The following is a 13,072-nucleotide window of genomic DNA, read 5'->3' as shown; positions in this document are numbered from 1 at the left end:
GCGCTAGATCCCTGGGAGGTGCATTGCTGAGGTGGCTAAATCGTAAGGCATTTATATTTATTTATATACGTATAGGGGTGGCAGTGGCTCAGGGGTAGAGTGGCCGGTACATCGGCTTGGTGGGAACGGCAAGGAAGGTGTGTGTGAATGGGTGAATGTACAGTACTGCACGGTCTTCTGTATGTAAAGCGCCTTGGAAAAAGGCCCTAAGCCTACGTGCGGTATATGAATGCACCATTTTCAATTTATCTCGGTTTCTCCAGTAGCCTGCCTCTCTCTCTCTTTCTCTCCCTCTCTCTCTTTCTCTCAAGCAATCACAAACTCCCTCTAACCTTCTTCTCTATCTCTCCCTCCAGGCCTACCCTCTCAGCGCCATGACCGTGGGGAAGAAACAGCCCACAGTTTTGGTGATCTGTGGTCCAGATCAGAACGGCTCTATTGGCTTGGTGTGCGCACGATACCTGCGCATATTTGTAAGTTGACGACTTTAAAGCATATCATTTGAAGGTAGGTCTGTAGTTATTGTGAATTATATCTTTCTATTGTGAGGACTCAGGACTTCTGAAGATCTGACATAACGGGTCCCACAGTATGTTTCCAGTGATTGTGCTGGAAAGATTTACACCCTTCTATGTGCAAGTGCAACTCATCAAAAAGCATTGTTTAGTGTAGACTGGGAGTCATTTTCATGAGCGCGACTTGAAACGCACATCAGGCCAGAGCCAATATGTGGCATGCTCCTGGACCACAAGGCCAGCGGGCGCCCGTGTTATTGCTTTTAAACCACATTACTCCTTTACTTGTGGGATCCACCCACACAGTGTTTAACTAAAACGTCTCAGGTAGCACTGGGCAATCATGATTATACAATTTCATGATTTCATTTGAAATGTGTTATAACTGTGATGGAATTGAAAAGTACGAACTGGGATCAAAACCAACAGCGAAACACAACACATTGCTGGAATCTGGATACCTACAAAATCTGGACCACACGTGTGAACTTTTGTCACAACATTTTGTCATTTTAGATCTTGACTCTGTAGCAGATAGATAGACACATGTGGTTCTGGACATCTGGATATCCCAAACGACTCAGCGGCCGACACCACACTCCCTTAGAGTCCTTGCTGATGCACATGCCGAGTTTGAAGTCGGTTGGTTCCATACTGTATAATGCATATGATATACTGTATGCACATAGCGGTTCAGAAAACTCTTTTAGAATTTGCCTCAGCTATAGGTCTAAAAGGGTTAAGCAACTAATCTCTGACACAGCTGGACCCATCAGCATGAAACTTTGCACGCACAATCCCCGTAGGAAGAACCACATTTTGGGGTGGCGCTTATGAGGGGCCGCTTCACGTTTTAATAAAAACGAGGGGCCAGATTTGAACCACAAACTAAACAACAGCGATGTGCTCAGCTGACCACACTTGTCTACTTTATACTTTAGTATAAAGTTACACACTGGAAATAGATCTCCAAGCACACAATGTGTTGCGATGCAACGCTTTGTGTGCTTGACTGTAGATCGGGAGAAAGATGCACAGTCTCTCAACACGTCTAATTCCCATCTAACTAACAGGGGCTCCCCTATACAGGCCCTCTGGGTTTTACATGACCTCAGCTAAGCCCCTGTAAATACCTCCCCATTATCTTATTATTGTTTTTATTTTCCCCCATTACCTTCTTTGGTCTCAAACCGGGACAACAATGATGTCATACTATTGTTATTCTCGTAAAAATCTGTCTGGCTTTTCCAGTTGGCAACCATGATACTGTAGATGCTATGATGTCATGCCCACATCGTCCCTTCTTTAGACCACATGCTGTAAATGGATGCTTCTGAGGGAACGGGCTCACAGAGGTCTACCGTCCATTTCAAATGCATTACAGTTCTCCGACTTTAAACGCTTCCTCTTAAGTTTGTGGCCGGTCTTTATGTCTCTATTGTACAGGGGGGTGGGAGGGGGGGTGTTGGATGAATGTTTGGGGTTTTTCAGCTTGGGACTGAACGTATGAAGTGATCTATATAATGTGCCATGTGTGTGTCTGAGGTGCTGGATTTATGAGGCATCTTATAGCTCTGATTAAAACCACCTTGATGGAGCCAGTTTAAGCTGTCCAATCGCTGTCTCTGGTGTCTCGCTCTCCAACCGTCTGTCTAGTCTCTATCTCTCTCTCTCTCCCTCTCCCTCTCTCAGTCACACACACACACACACACACACACACACACACACACACACACACACACACACACACACACACACACACACACACACACACACTTGTATTACTATACTTGTGAGGACATCAAAAATGTAGGAAGGCCATTCGTTCCTCTCATTCTCTTGAGTTTCACTCTTCATTTCTCACTTCTCCCGCTCCCCTTCATTATTCTCTCTTTTCTATCTCTCTCCTTCCCTCCTCTCTCTCTTCCTCTCTCCCAGGGCCAAGCGGTAGACCTAGGGTCAACTCTGAGGGAGATATATCTTGCACTGCCATTTCAGGAATGCATGAAGCGCTTCTCCATAACTTTGATCCAAAGAAACCAGATCATCCGGCGCTATGAATCATGGACACTGCATTATTCCTTTGTTTGCACTTGCCTTTCTTTCTTTCCTTTTTTCGGTGCCTCCCCCCAGATGGACTGTTGTGGTTTAGAGGTAGTTTAAGGAGTGGCATGCCGCAGATAGATAGGCTCAACAGATGCAGATGCTGCGGTTTGAGACCACCACTATAGGATGAGGTAGTCCTATACGCTGCAGTTTGAGACCACCACTATAGGATGAGGTAGTCCTATACGCTGCAGTTTGAGACCACCACTATAGGATGAGGTAGTCCTATACGCTGCAGTTTGAGACCACCACTATAGGATGAGGTAGTCCTATACGCTGCAGTTTGAGACCACCACTATAGGATGAGGTAGCCCTATACGCTGCAGTTTGAGACCACCACTATAGGATGAGGTAGCCCTATACGCTGAAGTTTGAGACCACCACTATAGGATGAGGTAGTCCTATACGCTGCAGTTTGAGACCACCACTATAGGATGAGGTAGCCCTACTGTATACCCGGAACTGGTAACTGCATGCTATTGACCTTGGACTATGAAGCCCTGTATTGGTGTAATATGTGTTTTTCATTGTGGTGCAATGTGATTCCTGTCTGCGCAGTAGAAAGACATGCTTGTATTCAAGACGAAGGGTGCATGAGCACTTCAGGAAAATGCAAACGTGTGCAGACTGCACGCGCACGCACACACACACAGATTCAAAGCTGTGAAGGTGCCTACAGAGATGAATGATTAGGCTCAGGCAAACAGACCAACTCGATCCTCACATCACTTCCAGCCGTTTGTGTTCACAGACCCAGTGTGGGTCTAAAGCCTAAACGGATCTGTCAATGTCCTCTCATTCTGTCCGCTGCCAGGTACACAAACATGGCAAGATACTGCATTCCATAACACACATTTATTCCCAAGCTAAAGTTCATCCTGAATCGTCACCTGTGCACATTAGTTCCAGTCTATTGTTCATGTTTGAATGACTGGACGTGATTCTGATCTGTTGGACTCCATGGACAATTCAGTTGTGACATTTATTTTAAATGTAAGTCCAGGCTGAAATGGCTAATAAATCCTCTGATGGTACTATAGGGCCTACAGTATAATACATCTTTACAAATACAAGCTTTGTTTGGATGTTTTTAATAAGCCATGGTGACTTTCAATGGGAAACAAAAATGTAATCTTGTGGATCTCAGGACACACATGGGAATGGCCATGGAGTGCCACTTTCCATTGTGTTGGGTCTCACAGCACACCAGTCATCCAACACATGCATTTGGATGGTCTGATATTTGATTTATACTTTAATTTCACGGCTTTCACGTCGTAGGATAAGGAGCCTTAAACAATATAGTTTACATGCATTGAAAATAGGTTTTAATGCAAAAATAGGTTAGGCTTCTTCTTCTTCCGTGTATCATCAGATGGCCAACTCAGTGTCATGCAGCCATGCCCTCGTCTCTGGTCCTAACGCAAAAAGGCCAGCTTCTGAGGGTGGGCTGTATAGGGGGCAGTCTGTGATGATATGCTCAGCAGTCTGTTTAGGCTCGCCACACTCGCATGCCGCACTATCCGATAGGCCCCACTTCTTCATGGATGACTTGAAGCGTCCCACGCCACAGCGCAGACGGTTCAGCGAGGTCCAAAGATGGCGTGGCATGTCTTCTCCTTTAACGCCACCTGCTGGGTCCTGGATGTATTGTTGAATCCGGGAGGGCCCGGCCGTCTCCCACGACTGTTTCCAGGATGCTGCCAGCCAGGCGTCTCTGGACAATTCCTCAGGAATTGACTGTAGCATCTCTTGATCTCGTTGTAGGGATGGCGATGCCTCGTTGTAGGGATGGCGAGACTTGAGCCTGCCTGGTGGTGCCGGTGTTGTTGTGGCTTTGTGCAAGATATGCCAGTCGTACTTCTGGGCTTTTCTTGCCAGAGCTAGCGTAGCCGCATCCCGTCGGAGACTGGCTGGAGCAATTCCAGCCAGGTTAGGCTGACTGCACTGCACTGACATTGACTGCACATTTATAGGTTAAAAATAGGTTGCATTGATTGACTCCACATTTCATAGACTCGCGTTTCTATGTCTGATGTCTGATGTATTGTTGTATTTGTTTGTTTGGTATGTTTTATTATTTTTTTGTGAAAAGGAGTATGAAATAAGCCCTCTGGCTTATATGATGTCACCAAATAAAATCAATCAGGTTTCAGCCGCATTCCTCATTCCAAAATACTTAACAATTATGGGACCCCCCCCCCACACACACACACACACACACACACACTCAGACATTTTTTATAGATGGCTAGCCTCCTGCACGCCATAAAAGCGGTTAGGAACTGAGACCATGTTAACCGTCAATATCAACAGCAGAACACCCTGTGACCTTTCTGCAACCCACGCTTGCTTCTCTCTGAAGGCTCGTTTCCACTTTATTCATGCTCAGTGACTACAGACCTCCCCTGAGCGCTTCCTCCCAGATTGACTGTAACTGCTGTTCGGGTCAAGGGCACACAGGACTCACCCGTACCCCCCACCCACCCCCGCCCCCGGAGGGCAGATATGGGGGATACTGGTCGTCTTGGCTGCTTGCTCTCAGTTCTTTGGCGAGCACCATGGAAATGACGTCAGGCGGCCAGTGGCCGTGGCCGTGGAGTACTGATTGGTTTAGCGTCCCCGAGGAGCCAGTAGTCTGTCTGGACTGACAGATCATTTCCTCCTTAAGACCTTAGTCAGAACTTAGTGGATAGTTCCTATATTGTTTCTATTTCATGGGATTTTCAGACATCTTTTCAGCCCGCCCTGGTCAAATGATAATGCATGATATACATATCATATTAGTTAAAAAGCTAAGTGAGGGCCGCTTTTTTGCTTTTGTACGTCTTACTCTAAACAAAGTGCTCTAAACAAACATTAAAATCATACCCATCTGAACTGAGTGGTGCTGTACTGTGTGTGTGTGTGTGTGTGTGTGTGTGTGTGTGTGTGTGTGTGTGTGTGTGTGTGTGTGTGTGTGTGTGTGTGTGTGTGTGTGTGTGTGTGTGTGTGTGTGTGTGTGTGTGTGTGTGTGTGTGTGTGTGTGTGTGTGTGTGTGTGCGCGCGCACACGTGCGTACAGGCTGGCTGGCTGCAGTGACAACAGTGACAGTGTCAACAAACGCTATTTCCGTACTCAGATGGTACTCGGACACAGGGACAGACATACGGACACACATTGCTGTCTATAGGAGTGGCTAGCACCACTCAAAAATCCCATAGACTTGATATGAGGTAATCTTCAAAAGTCATGTATTGGATGGGATAGCAGCCCTCAAAAAACTAAATCCACAACATCAACAACATACTGTACTGTATGTTCCACTCCAGAAGGCTCCAAAGCAATGATACAAACAAAAATCGTACTGCACTGTATTTGATATGAAAATCAGCATGGAATCTACTTCAATGACCTTTATAACATATTCAGTGTTTCACGTGACTTTGGTTCAGGCATCATGCATTAATATTTTAAAAGCAAAGAATGTTGTCTTGCTATCCAGTGTTAACATCAGTGAGTTTACTGTATATAACTCGCACGCACGCATGCACATACGTACACTCTCACGCATACACACACACACATGCAAAAACTAATCACAGAGCAACAGTTATTAAAGATTTATCTCTGTGCCTATGCAGAGGTCATGTATCGCTCACGGGTGGTCACGGTTTCAGTGTTGCATGCCTCTCAGACCGTAGGTGTCTGGATTTCTACTCTGCACAGCAGCATCCCTCTCATAAGCGGTGTTATTCAGTGAACAGGGAGACTGGTGGGAACCGCAGTATGTGGTAATGACAGGGTGAATAGTTTGTTCATGTGTCATGAACTGCAGCCTGAAGGTGCACCCATGCGTCATTCACAGTCAATCATGTCAACACGTGGTGCAACAGTTGACTGCAATATTGATGTTTTCCCGCTTTTCTGTTTTTATTGCCACCCCTGATGTCCCTATTTTGGGCCTGTGGTGGTAGGCGAATGTTTCCAAAATAATCCATCACAATCTGATGGGACAAAGACAGACGGTACAACATCTACTCTGACAAAGCCTGCTTGACACTATGACCCATGTAGACATATGGTCAGAGTGCTGCGTATCGCCCTGAACTCTAGATGTGAGGGCTGCATAGCGGTTCAGAACCTCTAATTGGCTAAGTAAAAAGGCCATCCACACTAAGCACTTAATGAACTGTCAAGATATTGTTTTAATTAAAGTGGATGGCAGGGTCCACACCACCACTATAACGACGCAAGTGTTGAAGGATAGTTATTGTTTTCATTATTGATATGGATGGCCCTTAATATCTCTCTGTCTTTCTCTCACTCTTCTGTCCATGCAGGAGTATGAGCCGACCATCTACTATCCTAAACGTTCCACTAACAGTCTCCATCAGGACTTCACAGTTCAGTGTGAGAAGATGGACATCCCCTTCCTGTCCTATCTCCCCACAGAGGTGAGCAGCATTCGTTTTACTTTTAACATCATATTCACAAATAATTACCCCATGAGGTCGCCCATCTCCCCTCCCAGAACATGATGTAAGGGCAATATAGCTACTGTCATTGACCATTCCAGGTCAATGACATTGGCCATTTATCAATGCCAAGAACATAACGAACGGACTTTCGTCCTTCAGAAGAACTTGGTAAGACTTCATGAGACCAGAGAATGCATCTTTCCAATTTGTGACAGATTTTCACCCGGACAATTACTGTATGTTTAAGTGATTTTCATAATGTTGCTGATGTCTGAGGTGTGTGGGTCCTTGGGTACCTTCAGGATGCTCAGTGAAATCATAAAATATAGGTGTGTTTCCCTGCACACACATTTTTTTCTACAGGCAGGTCGGGTGAATATAAACTTTTTTATTTTAATAATCATTTTGTAACACAATAACAGTAATTATTCAAAAAAATGTTTTGCATTTCCTCCTTAGTCATTGCTGCTGGTCACCCCCTCACCTCCCAATCAATAAAGTTGGCAGATCAGTTCAGCTGGATTACCAGAGACTGAACTGACCTTGGCTAGATGCGAATTTTTTATTTGGGACAGTACTCGGGCTGCAATTGATGATGACATTCCCACAGGAACACAAGTAAAGTACAGTTATTGAGAAACGGCTATTGTTTTTGGTGATATTGGACATGTGGACTGGTTTGATCAGTTACATGGCCAGAGTCATTCTTTGAATATGAACAGATACAGATACTGGGCTGATAGCCCTATTTACACACAGTGTTTTGTGATTAGCCGTAATGTAGATCTATGTACCTAAAGGAACCATTGTCTTTTTTGTAATAAACCACGTGTCAATGCTGTCTCCACTCTCTGCTTGCTGTATCTATCCCTCTCCTTGTGGGACACACTCTGGCTAAAAACATCACCCATCCATTATAATCAAATGATAATTCCTCAAAATCGAAATCAATGAATATTCTGACGTGACTCTAGAAAGAGAGGCAAACACTACTACTTGAGAAGTGGCAGACTCCTCTTCCCATTACAAAAAAGGATCACCTGTCTGCAATTTGCAACTGGACGAGGTCTAGGTCGAGGTGCTTTTCTGTGAATATACTTTTGAACTGATGATATCTTGGAGGGTATTGTAGGTCTTTATAATGTATTGATGAATTGAATACACAGAACCACAATGGAAACAGGCCCTCGGGACGTTTTGTGCTTTAAGCATTATTGTGCTTGTACAACTGTATGTCAGCACTTTTTGCAAACTGTTAATAAACAATTCCCGGTCCCTTCCAGCAAAACCACTCCATTGGATGGTGTGATAAATAAACTGGAAGAATGTTTTCAGGCAAATAACATAACATGATGACGATGTCTTCTGTCTTCAGGTTGGGTTGATTAACGATGCCTACAATATTGTGGTTGACGCCGTCCTGGGTCCAGAGACAGACCATGACAACATTAAGGAGCCCTTCACCGGTATACTGGTCACCCTCAAGCAGATCAAGATCCCCATTGCCAGTGTGGACGTGCCCTCAGGTAAATTGTTCACACTCCATGACATCATTTGGCTTAGAGTTCAGTAACACTACATGACAATTATCCGTCAAGCAACTCCCAAGCAATGTTGCACGGTTTTAATGTCTGGAAGCACAAGCAAGGGAAAATCTGATGCTGCGTTAAGCATAGTGTGAGCTCATCCCACCTCAAATACATTACCATAAGTGTGAGCGCAAAGCACTGTAATTTGTAGCTGTCTTCAGCACCTCAGTGTCTTTTTTCCTTAGCCAACTTGGTTCTACATCAGGAACTCATGTAATCGGCTGTACACAAACACACACTCTACATCTTCTCCAGCAGGTGTCTCATCTGTTAAACATCAAGTTTGCTTTCAACATTAAAGACATACAAAATATAATACAAACACAAATAAATAGTATCCCGTTTAACAATTGGAGGCTCTTCTATTTAGTGTTTAATGTGTTCCTCCCTTTGTCTGTCTGTCTGTCTCTCTCTCTCTCTCTCTCTCTCTCTATCTCTATATTCTATCCCAGGGTGGGAAGTAGACATGGCCAATCAGGAGGGGATAACCCCTGATGTTCTCATCTCACTCACAGCACCAAAGAAGTGTGCCGCTAGTTTCTCCGGGAAACATTTCTTGGCTGGACGGTTCTTGCCCTACGACATCCAGAAGAAGTACGACCTGAACCTCCCAGAGTACCCTGGCACAGACTGTCTAATAGAACTGTAACACACGCAACGCCACACGATGCCCAGTACAGCAACTCCTCCTGTTTGAATAATATGGTTAATCTATTCTCATGTTTTGTATTTTATAGATTGTTACTGTGATATATTGGTAATGTGCTATCTATCTCTCATGTGCTTAGAGCAGGTTGCACCTTGGTCTGCTAAACTACAGTAGGAGGCTTTAGAGATTTGTGCTTGGAGTCACATGGATCATGTTTAGAGTTTGTGCTTTGAGTCTCATGTCTTCTTAGGGAATGATTTTGAGGAGTGCTCGTATCTTCTCATACACTGCAACATTATACTATTCTGTGATTCATTTTTCCTTTCCTCTCTCAGCAAAACAGAGTTATTTGTAGTTATGTTTGATATATACAGTGCCAACAACGAACCACTCAAGGAAGAGTATGCAAAGCATTTTACGTGTGGCCACTTCAATTAAACCATCCGAAGTAAAACACTGGAGCACACTTACAGTACATGTATGCATGTTTATTGACAGCGGTACTCTCAAATGCTACAGTATTTTTTCAACGCATATTTTTCAAAGTCAACGTTTTTCTTCCCATTGAAGTGTGTTTTAAAGGTAAAAATGTATACACAATCAAGTTTTAATTTGACTCTGAAAGTATAAAATCCTCAGTGTTCATTTAAATATAAATGAACACTGAGCAGCTGCTGCATTTCTTTGGTCTCTGTCCATCAATTCGCTGATATGGTTGACCCACGGGTTTCTCATTGTCTAATAAAAATCACACCTGTGTGAACCGAGTGGTGCAACTCCCCTCTCTCCCCCCTCCTCTCTCTCTCTCTCTCTCTTTCTCTCTGCTCGGTCAGATTAGCTTTATTATGGATATCAATCCGCGTCGCTGAGAAATGAGAACTATGTTTTCATTATTATTTTGGCTCGGCCTTTCCTTCTTTAGCGATCCTAGACTGGGTTGCGCAACAGTGGATTTTGGCTCGGCCTTTCCTTCTTTAGCGATCTTAGACCGGATCGCGCATGCGCGCTGCCGTCCACCTACCATTATACAGGCAGACTAAAAGCTGAACAACTCCTAATCTACGGAGATCTCCATGGTTTGGTCAATTAGCGCAATGTTCGGAGGTCATTGCTGATTATCCGGTGGTCTAGATGGAAACATTGGTGCTTTGTAGAGCAAGGATGGCTATATTTTAGCTCGCTAGCATTGACGCTATTTATTTAGCACAAGACCCCCACAGACCGTGGCAGTCAGAAGTTACACAGGTGCGTGCGCACACCACTGGTGCACGCACACACACGGGTGCGGGTGCACGCATGCGCACACCACTGGTGCTCATAGACACAGGTACACAGGTACATGGACATTTGTGGTTGTAGGAGTGGTTGCACCACTCAAAAAAAGAGTCAATTACACAGAAGGTGTTCGAAGGGTGGTGGTGCTGGTGTTTTCTTGCTCTTTCAGAGTCAGTAATCAGGATCTAATGAGAGACATCCCAGTGAGCGCACTCACCATCTGAAAGTAAGTCCATGACCAACACATTCATGTTGTATACATCATCATATACTGTACTGACTGTACACATACGACAAGCATGTGTGTGGGCACGTCATCCAGCCATCACATACAATTACACGTGCATTTCTTTACGTGCCTGATGCTCACACACCGTTTCTCTTGTTTACCGGGAACCCAAATGGATCTGATCTGGCTAATCAAAGCCATAAACAGGTGTGGATGATGGGACTATAGTTGGTCAAAGTAAAGAAAGGTCTCCACATCATTCAATATGTTTATAGCCTACTTTAATGGGTTCAATGAGAATTACTGAATACTTTTCTATGTTTATGGATGATGTATTGTGTGCTTCTGCCAAGTAGAGGAGCCTCCACTGAATACTAATGAGCTAGTGTGTGTGCATGTGTGTGTGTGTGTGTGTGTGTGTGTTGTTAATTTATCAATTTCTGTCTGAGTGTACAAAATAATGACCAAATTAACCCACTTTGAGGTAAGCTTACACCCAGTTAGCCTCCGAGACTCAGGCAATTTAAGTTAACACATAGTTTACAATGTGTGTACCCCATGCGTGCATGGTAATGGAATGCTGATTTCTTTGCACACAGTGATGCTAAACCTCTTATAGGGGCAACATGTACAGTATAGGGAGCTTCTAGTATACAGTAATGGCCATGTTGCCTACGCCATTCCATTCCTATCCCATGGTGAGTGAAATTGGGCCTCTTTACTTCCTTCACAGGTCTTACCACTTATACTAATTAAGGCTCTGTTCCATTTAGTGTACCACTACAGTGCTTCTCAAACTTTTTAATTTCAAGGACACCCATGACTCTGAAAGTGTACAAATCATGTGTACACTCTCCCCCTAAGGGGACATTTGAAACCCTTTCAATTTGAGACTCACCAGAGTGTTTCCGGTCAGGCGACATGCACAATATCAGCAACCTGACTGCTTAACCACAATGGACCAGAGAAACACTAGCTGCACTAGCGACTCCTATAGGTTGGTCGGAGGCGACTATTCAGTGGAGAGTGGATCTGAGAGGAATACTCCACCTGCATTATGTCATCCTAGTGAAGATGCCGACGTCACATGTACACCCTGGTGATTTTGTGAGGTATGTGACTGTCATTTATGATATTGAGTTTAATTTAATAATGTCTGTCTTTGGATAAATTAGTTCTTTTCCACGGTCATATCCATATGAGCAAAATCACCGGGGGTGGGGGGGATTTGTTTATTTCTGGAACACAGTTCTTACATGATGCGATAGATTTGCCTATGGGAATTCCAATACAAGGGCCGTGACGTGTCCCGTTTTTACTACCCACTTTCGCACCAGTGAGGGGTGGGAGGGGCTAGCCCACACCGAGCCCGCAGCAGTCAGCACACAGAAGTCAAGGCAGGGCCACAGAAAGGGCCTTTCTGTGTGGAGTTTGCATGTTCTCCCTATGTCCCCTAGGGTAGGTACCCTCACAAAAAACATGCAGTAATCGTGGCCAGCCGGGGCGCCTGATGGAGGGGAAAGGAACTGGTTGGAATAACGTGTTCCTTCCACGTGCTACGTCCAACCAGGGAAACTCCCCCCTGTCAGGTGTAAAGGAGCAACTTGGACACTCAGGCATGAAGGAAGCATGAGTTCAAGTCCGTTGCTCTCCTCATGTCCCCCATATATGGGGACTAGGTTGGCGGAGGGTGTGTAGAGCCTAGGATCACATTAGATAATTGACACGGGTGAAAAATGGGTTACAAAATCGTGGAATAATAATTATAAAAAAAATAAGTCAAGGCAGAGGCTGTGTGGAACGTGATAAGCACAACGAAGCTGCTCTTATGAGAAACAACACAAATAAAAACTTCAGCGAAAACAGAAGCCCAACACGAGGATAAAGGAAACATTCAGTCCAAATGTCCAGTTTGCTAATTCACAACTATACTACTAGCCTACTTTGGTGTTGAAACTTTGAATTTCTCGTAAATTTACGCTATGTGGGGATTATCTGACGAGGATAAAACTTACATAGGCTATACTAAAGCCTACTAAATTGGTCAATATAAGTAAAAATTATATAGCCTTTCCATAGGAGTATCTTTTTTTATTTTTCCAAGAAGAATACAGCCAGTAGCATAATTATTTGAAATAACTAAAACATAACTCATTCACCTCAGAGAATGTTTTCATTCTGCATTGATAAAATCATAAAAATGGTCTATGGTCTAATCTAATGGAATACATGGCATTACATTGGTGCTG

The 13,072-nt window shown here is 44.2% G+C and overlaps 1 protein-coding gene across 2 annotated transcripts in view; it reads left to right on the top strand.

Moving 5' to 3' along the window:
* The window catches only part of yjefn3 (YjeF N-terminal domain containing 3), a 72,792-nt gene extending 62,798 nt beyond the window's left edge, over positions 1–9,994 (top strand). For both annotated transcript variants that reach the window (XM_080769776.1, XM_080769775.1), the window contains 4 exons: positions 357–473; positions 6,944–7,057; positions 8,457–8,607; positions 9,123–9,994. In XM_080769776.1, coding sequence (XP_080625902.1) covers positions 357–473; positions 6,944–7,057; positions 8,457–8,607; positions 9,123–9,319 — 579 coding nt within the window. In that variant the 3' untranslated portion in view covers positions 9,320–9,994. The remainder of the gene's footprint in view (positions 1–356; positions 474–6,943; positions 7,058–8,456; positions 8,608–9,122) is intronic.
* The last annotated feature ends 3,078 nt before the right edge of the window (positions 9,995–13,072 follow it).

This window comes from Protomyctophum bolini (assembly GCF_963924005.1).
Source record: "Protomyctophum bolini genome assembly, chromosome: 8".
NCBI classification, from domain to species: domain Eukaryota; kingdom Metazoa; phylum Chordata; class Actinopteri; order Myctophiformes; family Myctophidae; genus Protomyctophum; species Protomyctophum bolini.
This window is presented reverse-complemented; position numbering and strand designations above follow the sequence as displayed.